We start from the raw sequence: 17,383 nt of genomic DNA, 5'->3' as shown, positions 1-17,383 counted from the left end.
AACTTTCTTTGCCGAACGTTTTTTAATTTTCCTTTGCTCTTAATTCAATATTCGTAAGAATAACTTTTTAACAGCAAAGTGTTTAATAATGTGATTGCACATTTTGAATTCCATCAAAATAAATACTAAAAACTCCAATGTCTTAACAATATTAAAGACAAACATATTAAAGTCTAATACATTTTATGCATAAACATTTAAGCATCTTTTTAAAAATATCAAGCAACGTCACTCTTTATAGCATGGAATTCTCCATTATGATGAACAATATTTTGAAACTCAAGAAAACCCTTTCACCCAAATTGTAAATACAAGGTATGGCAATAATGTTCCAGGACAATTTAATGGGGTGAGAACAATTTGATGTGTCCTAGGAATGGATCTCATCGAGTCAGACTGTTAATCAGCACTACTACAAAGATGTACTGCTATAAGGTCAGACACCATCACTCAGAATTGTTGTCACTGAGAGACCGGTTTCCTACGCCTGACGGCGACGTGTAACAAATTACGAAGAAATGTCCGTGCTAGTATGATGCATGTAATGTTATACGGGCACTGAAGTGTCTTTGACAGGAGTTGTATCTTTGGAAATTTCATGTACGCAAGTAAAAATATATGAAAAATAAATCTTAATGACTCGTAGGTGTATCTGTATGCATGTACATATACATGTATGTATATGTTTATGTTTGTGCAAGATTCAGTGTCATACAAGCTTCAGTGGAATGCCCACTCTGAATATGGCAGGTCGGTGGTTCGAACCCTGGCCGGCTGAGTCATATCAAAGACGAACAAGTAGCCATACATTCAAAGTACACCACCCCATTCCAAATAAATAAATAAATAACATATCCTCAAGTACGGGTTGGGCTCCATGCAGCACACAATGCCACCATGCAGCACATAGAGATAGTATTGGGAGGGAGAGGTGTACAATAGATTGATTAATTCAGTAATTAAAATAAATAAATAATAATTGTACAATAATTAATTTCTTTAACAATTGGCTAATAGCATACCTAAACCACCAGTGCTTCATACGAAGCTATAACAAATTGAAAATTTGTTACAGCTGTTAATTGAATTGTTACAGCTGAAAACATTGAATAATTTAATTGAATAATTAAATAATCGGAAAAATTAAATAATTAATCGATTAATTTATTAATCGATTAATTGATTTATAAATAAATCAATAAATCAAAAATACCACCAAATCACTTGGTCATTGTTATGTCCACATATCAGCTTTCTAGCTAAAAAGGTGCCTGAGACATTGCCCAGATGAGAAAGAAAATAAATAAGTACGTACTTAATAAATTGATAATTAATTAATTGATCATTAATTAAAAAAATACAAAATAACGTTTTTGCCAAATAACATACTCACTATTGTGCCTTAATTTCAGCTCAAAGTATGGCTGAGATATTGCCCAGACAAACAAACAAGAAAACAAACAAAGAGTATCCCCTTTCGACACGCATCATCGCTGGGCCCTCTTTGGTGCCCGGCGATGACGTCATGCAGCGCCTGGAGATGGAATCGGAAAGGAGCGGTGTACAAAAATGGTATGTGCTGCTTCCTTACTTGACGTTCAGCATTTAAAAACGATAGAGCATGGACAAACAATCATAGGTTGGGGATATTTGTGCCCACTTTGATTGTTAGGGTTGTTAGTTCCTTGTAAGGGAACTCCTATTAAACATAAATATTAGAGAGAACAGTCTCATATAGTGGCTGGAAAATTATAATTTTTTCTTTAATTATCTGAAGCCTGGTGTTGGCTTAGTGGTTAGGGTGCCGGCTTGGGATCCTAGGATCCTGGTTTCAATTCCCGGTCAATCGCTGAATTAACGCCAGGGGGGTTGACTCAGCCTGTCATCCTACCGAGGTTGGCAAATTGAGTACCAGCCTGTGTGTCGCAAGAGACGACTAACAGGGTTGGCGGCAGGAAGGGCATCCGGCCATAAAACATTGCTTCAAAAAAGGGGACCACAGTGCCCAAAAAAGGCCAACTCCTGCTCTGCGGGGAAAAATGGCCTCTAAAGGTGGTTCTTTAATTAGCTGATTGCCATTCTGGAAGACTGGATGTCCATGATCATTGCAGTGTTTGTGCTGTTTATGCAGCAGTGTTGTTAAATGAACAGATATTTGCTTTTCACGATTTTGAAGCAATTGTTGCCATCTTTGTCTAACTTCATCTTTGGCTAACCCCCGCTCTAGCGGGGAAAAATGGCCTTAAAACGATCATTCATTCATTCATTCATTTTCATTCATTTTGTCTGCATACATTACACCTGTTTGTGGAATTATGCTGACATGAATCAGGAAATTAAATCGCGATATAAATACGCATTATAAACACATTGCCAGATCGAAACTGGTTTAGATTTCAGCAAGACTCCATCAAATGATGCTCCCATGTGCTGCAATAAAGAAGGAGAATAGGATTTGTAGTGCAAACTGGGTATTGTCTCTCCTGCAGAATCAAATCAGACCTCACCTGATCAACATTGTCCACAATCCGTCGTAGATGTGATTGGAGCGGATAGTCAGCGGAAGATGTGTCCAACCAATGATGCACCCTGGCCAGCAGCCTGCGCACGCATGGTCGCCCTGGAAAGAACTTGTCAGAAGAAAGATAATTAACTTCATGGCGGACCTCAAGATCCAACATCCAAGGTCATTCCTGAATTCTTGATTAGTTCCTGCATAAAAGACCATTGTCAGAGTGTGTGCACAATGCAAAATGGTCTGCTCACCTTCGTTTTCACCTCTGAGGTTCAAATTTCTTAAATGCATTCAACATCAATCTTCCTTCACAGAGCAGTGGAATGGATTTTCTCCAGCAGAGCAATGTGGCCCCAGAGAGTGCGAGTGTGTGGTATTAGAAACCTTTTTGCTGCGGTACATCAAAACCCTCTTTGTGATTACAGTGGGTACCATTAAAAGCCTAATGGGAGCAACAGGCAGTGGCACAAGTGCTTTCTGGAGGCCTGAGATTGTAAACCAAGGGCCAAGTCTTGATTAGGCATACCCATAGTTAAAGATAAAATTTGGGGCAGAATATATGGGTATCCACATTTAGTAGCAATTGGATAACTTCTGAGATCTTTATTGGAAAGATAGTTGTCCTTTTTGGCAAAGAGTTGTTTCTTTTTATGCAACATGCAGCCACATTAAGTGCTCTTTGATAGCACATTGATAGTAATACGATTCCTATCATACGGCAGTGAACGTGTCTGTTGCTAACCTATCCGAATGACCTTTCATTGATCCTTTTACTGCCTTTTTTTCTCCCTTCTCTCTTATTCTCTTTCTAAACTCCTCTGTTTACAACCTCCATTTAATCTATGATTCATCCTTCTGCTTCCTGCCCGATTAATTGTTTCCACTTACCGACGTTATTTGAAATTGCTCCGTGCTACCCCACCTCAACTACGCTCTCGGTGTACATCAACCTTCTGAGTAGGCACGAGAGCTTCTTGACACCTATTACAAACAATCTTGGTGCTTCTCAAAGCTGTCACAAGGCGGTGCATCACTGTTGTTGTCGGCTACATCCTAAGTAAACTTTATCGAGTTTAACAATAAAGGTTTTACAGCTTCTCCCATTGCTCTTCATAAAACATGTAAATTCAAATTGCTTATATTGATCGTTCCACACAGAATAAATTATTTTCTCGGTGTAATTACAATAGTAGCTGCAAAATAAAAACAAATTTCAAAAGTAAAACATACATTTTGATTTTAGCACATGAATTTATAGCGTTGCAGAATTGCAGGTGGGAACTTTTTATGAATGGATTTCCATAGTTTATCCCACCATTCCAACATTGGCTCAACTTACTAAATAGAATGGATGAGATTGGGAAATGTTTGATGGAGAGAATTTTTTTTAATTTTAGGAAAACTAAGTCACGTGTTCTCCCAATCAGAGATTTTGTTGTTGTGATAACATCAATTAAGACTATTATACGCCTCAATTACAGGGTTAGGGAGTGTATTTGCTTTGTGTGATCATCCAGTGTTCCATTGTTTGATTTCAAAGTGAGCTTAAGTATACAAGTACAAAACTTCATCCGATCAAGATAAATTTTCTTGAGCATCATCTAGGGATAAATTGGTGGAGAAAAAAAATTAATGATGACGTCATCGGTCACGTGGATTAAACACAAAATATTTTGTTTGTTTTAAATTTGTTTTACTAACATAAAAGCTGAAGGTATGATGTTTTTTGTTTTATTACATGGTCCGCCATATTTGTTTTCAACAAAAGCTTTAAAAACTGCTGAAAACACATCCTGGCGAGGGTCTGCAATCTCTGATTGCTCTTTCTAGTTACTTTTGTTATCAGAAGCCTTGGAAAAACACCACAATTAGCTATCTTAACACAGATAAACACCTTCACACAGATTTCGCCCGTGGAGTGGTGGGGGTTGGGGGGCGGGGGATGATGTCACTGCAATCTCCAAGAAAGAGAATACAAAAGTGTGACTCTTAGTCTTTGTGTGTGTGTGTGTGTGTGTGTGTGTGTGTGTGTGTGTGTGTGTTTGAGAGAGAGAGACAGAGAGAGAGATATATGCACTTCTGAACCACTGGACAGAAGGAGTTTAAAACTGATGGTTTTACTCAGGGTGTGCATGGGATGATTTTCGGAGGAAACAAAAATTAGTCGTCCAAGGGGGAAAATTAACCCGTCTGAAATTCTGGGAAAAGTAACCCGTCTGAAATTCTGGGAAAATTAACCCGTCTGAAATTCTGGGAAAATTAACCCGTCTGAAATTCTGGGAAAATTAACCCGTCTGAAATTCTGGGAAAATTAACCGGCTGAAATTCTGGGAAAATTAACCGTCTGAAATTCTGGGAAAATTAACCCGTCTGAAATTCTGGGAAAAGTAACCCGTCTGAAATTCTGGGAAAATTAACCCGTCTGAAATTCTGGGAAAATTAACCCGTCTGAAATTCTGGGAAAATTAACCCGTCTGAAATTCTGGGAAAATTAACCCGTCTGAAATTCTGGGAAAATTAACCGTCTGAAATTCTGGGAAAATTAACCGTCTGAAATTCTGGGAAAATTAACCTGTCCGTAATTCTGGGAAAATTAACCCGTCCGTAATTCTGGGGAAATTAACCCGTCCGTAATTCTGGGGAAATTAACCCGTCCGTAATTCTGGGGAAATTAACCCGTCCGTAATTCTGGGGAAATTAACCCGTCCGTAATTCTGGGGAAATTAACCCGTCCGTAATTCTGGGGAAATTAACCCGTCCGTAATTTTGGGGAAATTAACCCGTCAGTAATTATGGGGAAATTAACCCGTCCGTAATTCTGGGGAAATTAACCCGTCCGTAATTCTGGGGAAATTAACCCGTCCGTAATTCTGGGGAAATTAACCCGTCCGTAATTCTGGGGAAATTAACCCGTCTGAAATTCTGGGAAAATTAACCCGTCCGTAATTCTGGGAAAATTAACCCGTCCGTAATTCTGGGGAAATTAACCCGTCAGTAATTATGGGGAAATTAACCCATCCATAATTCTGGGGAAATTAACCTGTCCGTAATTCTAGGGGAATTACCCCCTCCCTAATTCTGGAGGAATTAACCCGTCCGTAATTCTGGGGAAATTAACCCTTCCGTAATTCTGGGGAAATTAACCCATCCGTAATTATGGGGAAATTAACCCGTCCGTAATTATGGGGAAATTAACCCGTCCGTAATTATGGGGAAATTAACCCGTCAGTAATTCTGGGGAAATTAACCCGTCCGTAATTCTGGGGAAATTAACCCGTCCGTAATTCTGGGTAAATTAACCCGTCCGTAATTCTGGGGAAATTAACCCGTCCGTAATTTTGGGGAAATTAACCCGTCAGTAATTATGGGGAAATTAACCCATCAGTAATTATGGGGAAATTAACCCATCCGTAATTATGGGGAAATTAACCCGTCCGTAATTATGGGGAAATTAACCCGTCCGTAATTATGGGGAAATTAACCCGTCCGTAATTATGGGGAAATTAACCCGTCCGTAATTATGGGGAAATTAACCCGTCCGTAATTCTGGGGGAATTAACCCGTCCGTAATTCTGGGGAAATTAACCCGTCCGTAATTATGGGGAAATTAACCCGTCCGTAATTATGGGGAAATTAACCCGTCCGTAATTATGGGGAAATTAACCCGTCCGTAATTATGGGGAAATTAACCCGTCCGTAATTCTGTGGGAATTAACCCGTCCGTAATTCTGGGGGAATTAACTCGTCCGTAATTCTGGGGGAATTAACCCACCCCTAATTCTGGGGGAATTAACTCGTCCGTAATTCTGGGGGAATTAACTCGTCCGTAATTCTGGGGGAATTAACTCGTCCGTAATTCTGGGAAAATTAACCCGTCCGTAATTCTGGGGAAATTAACCCGTCCGTAATTCTGGGGAAATTAACCCGTCCGTAATTCTGGGGAAATTAACCCGTCCGTAATTCTGGGGAAATTAACCCGTCCGTAATTCTGGGGAAATTAACCCGTCCGTAATTCTGGGGAAATTAACCCGTCCGTAATTCTGGGGAAATTAACCCGTCCGTAATTCTGGGGAAATTAACCCGTCCGTAATTCTGGGGAAATTAACCCGTCCGTAATTCTGGGGGAATTAACCCGTCCGTAATTCTGGGGGAATTAACCCGTCCGTAATTCTGGGGAAATTAACCCGTCCGTAATTCTGGGGAAATTAACCCGTCCGTAATTCTGGGGAAATTAAACCGTCCGTAATTCTGGGGAAATTAACCCGTCCGTAATTCTGGGGAAATTAACCCGTCCGTAATTCTGGGGAAATTAACCCGTCCGTAATTCTGGGGAAATTAACCCGTCCGTAATTCTGGGGAAATTAAACCTTCCGTAATTCTGGGGAAAATAACCCGTCCGTAATTCTGGGGAAATTAACCCGTCCGTAATTATGGGGAAATTAACCCGTCAGTAATTCTGGGGAAATTAACCCATCCGTAATTCTGGGGAAATTAACCTGTCCGTAATTCTAGGGGAATTACCCCCTCCCTAATTCTGGAGGAATTAACCCGTCCGTAATTCTGGGGAAATTAACCCTTCCGTAATTCTGGGGAAATTAACCCATCCGTAATTATGGGGAAATTAACCCGTCCGTAATTATGGGGAAATTAACCCGTCCGTAATTATGGGGAAATTAACCCGTCAGTAATTCTGGGGAAATTAACCCGTCCGTAATTCTGGGGAAATTAACCCGTCCGTAATTCTGGGGAAATTAACCCGTCCGTAATTCTGGGGAAATTAACCCGTCCGTAATTATGGGGAAATTAACCCGTCAGTAATTATGGGGAAATTAACCCATCAGTAATTATGGGGAAATTAACCCATCCGTAATTATGGGGAAATTAACCCGTCCGTAATTATGGGGAAATTAACCCGTCCGTAATTATGGGGAAATTAACCCGTCCGTAATTATGGGGAAATTAACCCGTCCGTAATTATGGGGAAATTAACCCGTCCGTAATTCTGGGGGAATTAACCCGTCCGTAATTCTGGGGAAATTAACCCGTCCGTAATTATGGGGAAATTAACCCGTCCGTAATTATGGGGAAATTAACCCGTCCGTAATTATGGGGAAATTAACCCGTCCGTAATTATGGGGAAATTAACCCGTCCGTAATTCTGTGGGAATTAACCCGTCCGTAATTCTGGGGGAATTAACTCGTCCGTAATTCTGGGGGAATTAACCCACCCCTAATTCTGGGGGAATTAACTCGTCCGTAATTCTGGGGGAATTAACTCGTCCGTAATTCTGGGGGAATTAACTCGTCCGTAATTCTGGGGAAAATAACTCGTCCGTAATTCTGGGGGAATTAACCCGTCCGTAATTCTGGGGGAATTCACCCGTCCGTAATTCTGGGGGAATTCACCCGTCCGTAATTCTGGGGGAAATCACCCATCCGTAATTCTGGGGGAATTCACCTGTCCGTAATTCTGGGGGAATTCACCCGTCCCTAATTCTGGGGGAATTAACCCATCCATAATTCTGGGGGAATTAACCCGTCCGTAATTATGGGGAAATTAACCCGTGCGTAATTATGGGGAAATTAACCCGTCAGTAATTATGTGGAAATTAAGCCGTCAGTAATTCTGGGGGAATTAACCCGTCCGTAATTCTGGGGGAATTAACCCGTCCCTAATTCTGGGGGAATTAACACATCCGTAATTCTGGGGGAATTAACCCGTCCGTAATTCTGGGGGAATTAACCCATCTGTAATTCTGGGGGAATGAACCCGTCTGTAATTCTGTGAGAATTAACCCGTCTGCAATTCTGGGGGAATTAACCCGTCCGTAATTCTGGGGGAATTAACCCAACCCTAATTCTGGGGAATTAACCCATCCCTAATTCTGGGGGAATTAACCCACCCCTAATTCTGGGGGAATTAACCCGTCCGTAATTCTGGGGGAATTATCCCGTCCGTAATTATGGGGAAATTAACCCGTCCGTAATTATGGGGAAATTAACCCGTCCGTAATTATGGGGAAATTAACCCGTCCGTAATTATGGGGAAATTAACCCGTCCGTAATTCTGTGGGAATTAACCCGTCCGTAATTCTGGGGGAATTAACTCGTCCGTAATTCTGGGGGAATTAACCCACCCCTAATTCTGGGGGAATTAACTCGTCCGTAATTCTGGGGGAATTAACTCGTCCATAATTCTGGGGGAATTAACTCGTCCGTAATTCTGGGGGAATTAACTCGTCCGTAATTCTGGGTGAATTAACCCGTCCGTAATTCTGGGGGAATTCACCCGTCCGTAATTCTGGGGGAATTCACCCGTCCGTAATTCTGGGGGAATTCACCCGTCCGTAATTCTGGGGGAATTCACCCGTCCGTAATTCTGGGGGAAATCACCCATCCGTAATTCTGGGGGAATTCACCTATTCGTAATTCTGGGGGAATTCACCCGTCCGTAATTCTGGGGGAATTCACCCGTCCGTAATTCTGGGGGAATTCACCCGTCTGTAATTCTGTGGCAATTCACCCGTCCGTAATTCTGGGGGAATTCACCCGTCCGTAATTCTGGGGGAATTCACCCGTCCGTAATTCTGGGGGAATTCACCCGTCTGTAATTCTGGGGGAATTCACCCGTCCGTAATTCTGGGGGAATTCACCTGTCCGTAATTCTGGGGGAATTCACACGTCCGTAATTCTGGGGGAATTCACCCATCCGTAATTCTGGGGGAATTCACCCATCCGTAATTCTGGGGGATTTCACCAGTCCATAATTCTGTGGAAATTAACCCGTCCATAATTCCGGGGGAATTAACCCGTCCCTAATTCTGGGGGAATTAACCCGTCCCTAATCCTGGGGGAATTAACCCGTCCCTAATTCTGGGGGAATTAACCCATCCCTAATTCTGGGGGAATTAACCCATCCATAATTCTGGGGGAATTAACCCATCCGTAATTATGGGGAAATTAACCCGTGCGTAATTATGGGGAAATTAACCCGTCAGTAATTATGTGGAAATTAAGCCGTCAGTAATTCTGGGGGAATTAACCCGTCCGTAATTCTGGGGGAATTAACCCGTCCCTAATTCTGGGGGAATTAACACATCCGTAATTCTGGGGGAATTAACCCGTCCGTAATTCTGGGGGAATTAACCCGTCTGTAATTCTGGGGGAATGAACCCGTCTGTAATTCTGTGAGAATTAACCCGTCTGCAATTCTGGGGGAATTAACCCATCCGTAATTCTGGGGGAATTAACCCAACCCTTATTCTGGGGAATTAACCCATCCCTAATTCTGGGGGAATTAACCCACCCCTAATTCTGGGGGAATTAACTCGTCCATAATTCTGGGGGAATTATCCCGTCCGTAATTCTGGGGGAATTAACCCGTCCGTAATTCTGGGGAAATTAACCCATCCGTAATTCTGGGGAAATTAACCCGTCCGTAATTCTGGGGAAATTAACCCGTCCGTAATTCTGGGGAAATTAACCCTTCCATAATTCTGGGGAAAATAACCCGTCCGTAATTCTGGGGAAATTAACCCGTCCGTAATTATGGGGAAATTAACCTGTCAGTAATTCTGGGGAAATTAACCCATCCGTAATTCTGGGGAAATTAACCTGTCCGTAATTCTAGGGGAATTACCCCCTCCCTAATTCTGGAGGAATTAACCCGTCCGTAATTCTGGGGAAATTAACCCGTCCGTAATTCTGGGGAAATTAACCCTTCCGTAATTCTGGGGAAATTAACCCGTCCGTAATTATGGGGAAATTAACCCGTCCGTAATTATGGGGAAATTAACCCGTCCGTAATTATGGGGAAATTAACCCGTCAGTAATTCTGGGGAAATTAACCCGTCCGTAATTCTGGGGAAATTAACCCGTCCATAATTCTGGGGAAATTAACCCGTCCGTAATTCTGGGGAAATTAACCCGTCCGTAATTATGGGGAAATTAACCCGTCAGTAATTATGGGGAAATTAACCCATCAGTAATTATGGGGAAATTAACCCATCCGTAATTATGTGGAAATTAACCCGTCCGTAATTATGGGGAAATTAACCCGTCCGTAATTATGGGGAAATTAACCCGTCCGTAATTAGGGGGAAATTAACCCGTCCGTAATTATGGGGAAATTAACCCGTCCGTAATTCTGGGGGAATTAACCCGTCCGTAATTATGGGGAAATTAACCCGTCCGTAATTATGGGGAAATTAACCCGTCCATAATTATGGGGAAATTAACCCGTCCGTAATTATGGGGAAATAAACCCGTCCGTAATTCTGTGGGAATTAACCCGTCCGTAATTCTGGGGGAATTAACTCGTCCGTAATTCTGGGGGAATTAACCCACCCCTAATTCTGAGGGAATTAACTCGTCCGTAATTCTGGGGGAATTAACTCGTCCGTAATTCTGGGGGAATTAACTCGTCCGTAATTCTGGGGGAATTAACCCGTCCGTAATTCTGGGGGAATTCACCTGTCCGTAATTCTGGGGGAATTCACCCGTCCCTAATTCTGGGGGAATTAACCCATCCATAATTCTGGGGGAATTAACCCGTCCGTAATTATGGGGAAATTAACCCGTGCGTAATTATGGGGAAATTAACCCGTCAGTAATTATGTGGAAATTAAGCCGTCAGTAATTCTGGGGGAATTAACCCGTCCGTAATTCTGGGGGAATTAACCCGTCCCTAATTCTGGGGGAATTAACACATCCGTAATTCTGGGGGAATTAACCCGTCCGTAATTCTGGGGGAATTAACCCGTCTGTAATTCTGGGGGAATGAACCCATCTGTAATTCTGTGAGAATTAACCCGTCTGCAATTCTGGGGGAATTAACCCGTCCGTAATTCTGGGGGAATTAACCCAACCCTAATTCTGGGGAATTAACCCATCCCTAATTCTGGGGGAATTAACCCACCCCTAATTCTGGGGGAATTAACTCGTCCATAATTCTGGGGGAATTATCCCGTCCGTAATTCTGGGGGAATTAACCCGTCCGTAATTCTGGGGAAATTAACCCGTCCGTAATTCTGGGGAAATTAACCCGTCCGTAATTCTGGGGAAATTAACCCGTCCGTAATTCTGGGGAAATTAACCCTTCCGTAATTCTGGGGAAAATAACCCGTCCGTAATTCTGGGGAAATTAACCCGTCCGTAATTATGGGGAAATTAACCCGTCAGTAATTCTGGGGAAATTAACCCATCCGTAATTCTGGGGAAATTAACCTGTCCGTAATTCTAGGGGAATTACCCCCTCCCTAATTCTGGAGGAATTAACCCGTCCGTAATTCTGGGGAAATTAACCCGTCCGTAATTCTGGGGAAATTAACCCTTCCGTAATTCTGGGGAAATTAACCCGTCCGTAATTATGGGGAAATTAACCCGTCCGTAATTATGGGGAAATTAACCCGTCCGTAATTATGGGGAAATTAACCCGTCAGTAATTCTGGGGAAATTAACCCGTCCGTAATTCTGGGGAAATTAACCCGTCCGTAATTCTGGGGAAATTAACCCGTCCGTAATTCTGGGGAAATTAACCCGTCCGTAATTATGGGGAAATTAACCCGTCAGTAATTATGGGGAAATTAACCCATCAGTAATTATGGGGAAATTAACCCATCCGTAATTATGGGGAAATTAACCCGTCCGTAATTATGGGGAAATTAACCCATCCGTAATTATGGGGAAATTAACCCGTCCGTAACTATGGGGAAATTAACCCGTCCGTAATTATGGGGAAATTAACCCGTCCATAATTCTGGGGGAATTAACCCGTCCGTAATTATGGGGAAATTAACCCGTCCGTAATTATGGGGAAATTAACCCGTCCGTAATTATGGGGAAATTAACCCGTCCGTAATTATGGGGAAATTAACCCGTCCGTAATTCTGTGGGAATTAACCCGTCCGTAATTCTGGGGGAATTAACTCCTCCGTAATTCTGGGGGAATTAACCCACCCCTAATTCTGGGGGAATTAACTCGTCCGTAATTCTGGGGGAATTAACTCGTCCGTAATTCTGGGGGAATTAACTCGTCCGTAATTCTGGGGGAATTAACTCGTCCGTAATTCTGGGGGAATTAACTCGTCCGTAATTCTGGGGGAATTAACTCGTCCGTAATTCTGGGGGAATTAACCCGTCCGTAATTCTGGCGGAATTCACCCGTCCGTAATTCTGGGGGAATTCACCCGTCCGTAATTCTGGGGGAAATCACCCATCCGTAATTCTGGGGGAATTCACCTGTCCGTAATTCTGGGGGAATTCACCCGTCCGTAATTCTGGGGGAATTCACCCGTCCGTAATTCTGTGGCAATTCACCCGTCCGTAATTCTGGGGGAATTCACCCGTCCGTAATTCTGGGGGAATTCACCCGTCCGTAATTCTGGGGGAATTCACCCATCTGTAATTCTGGGGGAATTCACCTGTCCGTAATTCTGGGGGAATTCACCCGTCCATAATTCTGGGGGAATTCACCCGTCCGTAATTCTGGGGGAATTCACCTGTCCGTAATTCTGGGGGAATTCACCCGTCCGTAATTCTGGGGGAATTCACCCATCCGTAATTCTGGGGGAATTCACCCGTCCGTAATTCTGGGGGATTTCACCAGTCCATAATTCTGTGGAAATTACCGCGTCCATAATTCTGGGGGAATTAACCCGTCCCTAATTCTGGGGGAATTAACCCGTCCCTAATCCTGGGGGAATTAACCCGTCCCTAATTCTGGGGGAATTAACCCATCCCTAATTCTGGGGGAATTAACCCATCCATAATTCTGGGGGAATTAACCCGTCCGTAATTATGGGGAAATTAACCCGTGCGTAATTATGGGGAAATTAACCCGTCAGTAATTATGTGGAAATTAAGCCGTCAGTAATTCTGGGGGAATTAACCCGTCCGTAATTCTGGGGGAATTAACCCGTCCCTAATTCTGGGGGAATTAACACATCCGTAATTCTGGGGGAATTAACCCGTCCGTAATTCTGGGGGAATTAACCCGTCTGTAATTCTGGGGGAATGAACCCGTCTGTATTTCTGTGAGAATTAACCCGTCTGCAATTCTGGGGGAATAAACCCGTCCGTAATTCTGGGGGAATTAACCCAACCCTAATTCTGGGGAATTAACCCATCCCTAATTCTGGGGGAATTAACCCACCCCTAATTCTGGGGGAATTAACTCGTCCATAATTCTGGGGGAATTATCCCGTCCGTAATTCTGGGGAAATTAACCAGTCCGTAATTATGGGGAAATTAACCCGTCCGTAATTATGGGGAAATTCACCCGTCAGTAATTATGTGGAAATTAAGCCGTCAGTAATTCTGGGGGAATTAACCCGTCCGTAATTCTGGGGGAATTAACCCGTCCCTAATTCTGGGGGAATTAACACATCCGTAATTCTGGGGGAATTAACCCGTCCGTAATTCTGGGGGAATTAACCCGTCCGTAATTCTGGGGGAATTAACCCGTCCGTAATTCTGGGGGAATTAACCCGTCCGTAATTCTGTGAGAATTAACCCGTCTGTAATTCTGGGGGAATTAACCCGTCCGCAATTCTGGGGGAATTAACCCAACACAACCCAACGAAGCTAACTCCAAGGGCCTCTCACTCACTCACCGCAGGCAGGTTGGTGGTCTTTCCGTCTTCTACCGACTCCTCTCTGGCCTTGCCCCCCCAGCTCTCTCTGGGCTCTGTCCCGCAAATATTCCTACAGGTCGCACAAGATCTGCCTGCAACCCTCTCTTGGTTAAACTGCCAAAATCAAGACTCTCTGCTCACCTTCACTCCTTCATTCCTCTTTTCTCCCGCCTCTGGAACAAACTCCCTCACTCTCTTGAATCCCACTCCACCCTCCAAGTCTTTAAAACAGCTGTTCACCACCATCTCTTATCTTCCCCCATCCAAAACCTTTATCTTTTCTACCCCCGCTAATTTCACCCCAATTCCACTTTTTGAAATACCAACTTCTGTCCTGGAAGTCCTTGGTGTCCTTGTGCTTTATACTTCTCCCTCCCCCCCCCCCCTTCCCATGCCTCCTCCCCCCGGGCCCTCTCCCTTCCACACATCTCCCTGCTCTCGGATGTTGTGTTTGTGTGCTTCCCCTTTTCTCCCCATCTTGTCTTCCGCTCCCTCTTTTTGTGTATTTTGTTTGTCTGGTCGATTTGTTTGTGAAGTAAATGTTAGCTCTTTCACGAGCCTCGATTCAGTATACAAAAAAACAAACAAAAAAAAGAACAAAAAAACCCCCCCTAATTCTGGGGAATTAACCCAACCCTAATTCTTGGGAATTAACCCATCCCTAATTCTGAGGGAATTAACCCGCCCCTAATTCTGGGGGAATTAACTCGTCCGTAATTCTGGGGGAATTAACTCGTCCGTAATTCTGGGGGAATTCATCCGTCCGTAATTCTGGGGGAATTCACCCGTCCGTAATTCTGGGGGAATTCACCCGTCCGTAATTCTGGGGGAATTCACCCGTCCGTAATTCTGGGGGAATTCACCCGTCCGTAATTCTGGGCTAATTCACCCGTCCGTAATTCTGGGGGAATTCACCCGTCCGTAATTCTGGGGGAATTCACCCGTCCGTAATTCTGGGGGAATTCACCCGTCCGTAATTCTGGCGGAATTCACCCGTCCGTAATTCTGGGGGAATTCACCAGTCCATAATTCTGTGGAAATTAACCCGTCCATAATTCTGGGAGAATTAAACCGTCCCTAATTCTGGGGGAATTAACCCATCCCTAATTCTGGGGGAATTAACCCATCCATAATTCTAGGGGAATTAACCCCGTCCATAATTCTGGGGGAATTAACCCGTCCGTAATTCTGGTGGAATTAACCCGTCCGTAATTCTGGGGGAATTAACCCGTCCGTAATTCTGGGGGAATTAACCCGTCCGTAATTCTGGGGGAATTACCCCGTCTGTAATTCTGGGGGAATTAACCCGTCCGTAATTCTGGGGGAATTAAACCGTCCGTAATTCTGGGGGAATTAACCCGTCCGTAATTCTGGGGGAAATAACCCGTTCGTAATTCTGGGGGAATTAACCCGTCCTTATTCTGGGGGAATTAACCCGTCCGTAATTATGGGGAAATTAACCCGTCAGTAATTCTGGGGAAATTAACCCATCCGTAATTCTGGGGAAATTAACCTGTCCGTAATTCTAGGGGAATTACCCCCTCCCTAATTCTGGAGGAATTAACCCGTCCGTAATTCTGGGGAAATTAACCCGTCCGTAATTCTGGGGAAATTAACCCTTCCGTAATTCTGGGGAAATTAACCCGTCCGTAATTATGGGGAAATTAACCCGTCCGTAATTATGGGGAAATTAACCCGTCCGTAATTATGGGGAAATTAACCCGTCAGTAATTCTGGGGAAATTAACCCGTCCGTAATTCTGGGGAAATTAACCCGTCCGTAATTCTGGGGAAATTAACCCGTCCGTAATTCTGGGGAAATTAACCCGGCCGTAATTATGGGGAAATTAACCCGTCAGTAATTATGGGGAAATTAACCCATCAGTAATTATGGGGAAATTAACCCATCCGTAATTATGGGGAAATTAACCCATCCGTAATTATGGGGAAATTAACCCGTCCGTAATTATGGGGAAATTAACCCGTCCGTAATTATGGGGAAATTAACCCGTCCGTAATTAGGGGGAAATTAACCCGTCCGTAATTCTGGGGGAATTAACCCGTCCGTAATTCTGGGGGAATTAACCCGTCCGTAATTATGGGGAAATTAACCCGTCCGTAATTATGGGGAAATTAACCCGTCCGTAATTATGGGGAAATTAACCCGTCCGTAATTATGGGGAAATTAACCCGTCCGTAATTCTGTGGGAATTAACCCGTCCGTAATTCTGGGGGAATTAACTCGTCCGTAATTCTGGGGGAATTAACCCACCCCTAATTCTGGGGGAATTAACTCGTCTGTAATTCTGGGGGAATTAACTCGTCCGTAATTCTGGGGGAATTAACTCGTCTGTAATTCTGGGGGAATTAACTCGTCCGTAATTCTGGGGGAATTAACCCGTCCGTAATTCTGGGGGAATTCACCCGTCCGTAATTCTGGGGGAATTCACCCGTCCGTAATTCTGGGGGAAATCACCCATCCGTAATTCTGGGGGAATTCACCTGTCCGTAATTCTGGGGGAATTCACCAGTCCCTAATTCTGGGGGAATTAACCCATCCATAATTCTGGGGGAATTAACCCGTCCGTAATTATGGGGAAATTAACCCGTGCGTAATTATGGGGAAATTAACCCGTCAGTAATTATGTGGAAATTAAGCCGTCAGTAATTCTGGGGGAATTAACCCGTCCGTAATTCTGGGGGAATTAACCCGTCCCTAATTCTGGGGGAAATTAACCCGTCCGTAATTATGGGGAAATTAACCCGTCCGTAATTATGGGGAAATTAACCCATCCGTAATTATGGGGAAATTAACCCGTCCGTAATTCTGTGGGAATTAACCCGTCCGTAATTCTGGGGGAATTAACTCGTCCGTAATTCTGGGGGAATTAACCCACCCCTAATTCTGGGGGAATTAACTCGTCCGTAATTCTGGGGGAATTAACTCGTCCGTAATTCTGGGGGAATTAACTCGTCCGTAATTCTTTTGAAAATAACTCGTCCGTAATTCTGGGGGAATTAACCCGTCCGTAATTCTGGGGGAATTCACCCGTCCGTAATTCTGGGGGAATTCACCCGTCCGTAATTCTGGGGGAAATCACCCATCCGTAATTCTGGGGGAATTCACCTGTCCGTAATTCTGGGGGAATTCACCCGTCCCTAATTCTGGGGGAATTAACCCATCCATAATTCTGGGGGAATTAACCCGTCCGTAATTATGGGGAAATTAACCCGTG

General features: G+C 43.6%; 1 protein-coding gene across 1 annotated transcript in view; it reads right to left on the bottom strand.

Moving 5' to 3' along the window:
* The window catches only part of LOC137432612 (sulfhydryl oxidase 1-like), a 160,413-nt gene that overhangs the window by 26,600 nt on the left and 116,430 nt on the right, over positions 1 to 17,383 (bottom strand). Inside the window, exon 9 of the mRNA XM_078782791.1 lies at positions 2,508 to 2,630. Within this exon, the coding sequence (XP_078638917.1) occupies positions 2,508 to 2,630 (123 nt within the window). The remainder of the gene's footprint in view (positions 1 to 2,507; positions 2,631 to 17,383) is intronic.

This window comes from Myxine glutinosa, chromosome 8, assembly GCF_964187855.1.
Source record: "Myxine glutinosa chromosome 8, kmMyxGlut1.1, whole genome shotgun sequence".
Lineage (NCBI taxonomy): Eukaryota > Metazoa > Chordata > Myxini > Myxiniformes > Myxinidae > Myxine > Myxine glutinosa.
This window is presented reverse-complemented; position numbering and strand designations above follow the sequence as displayed.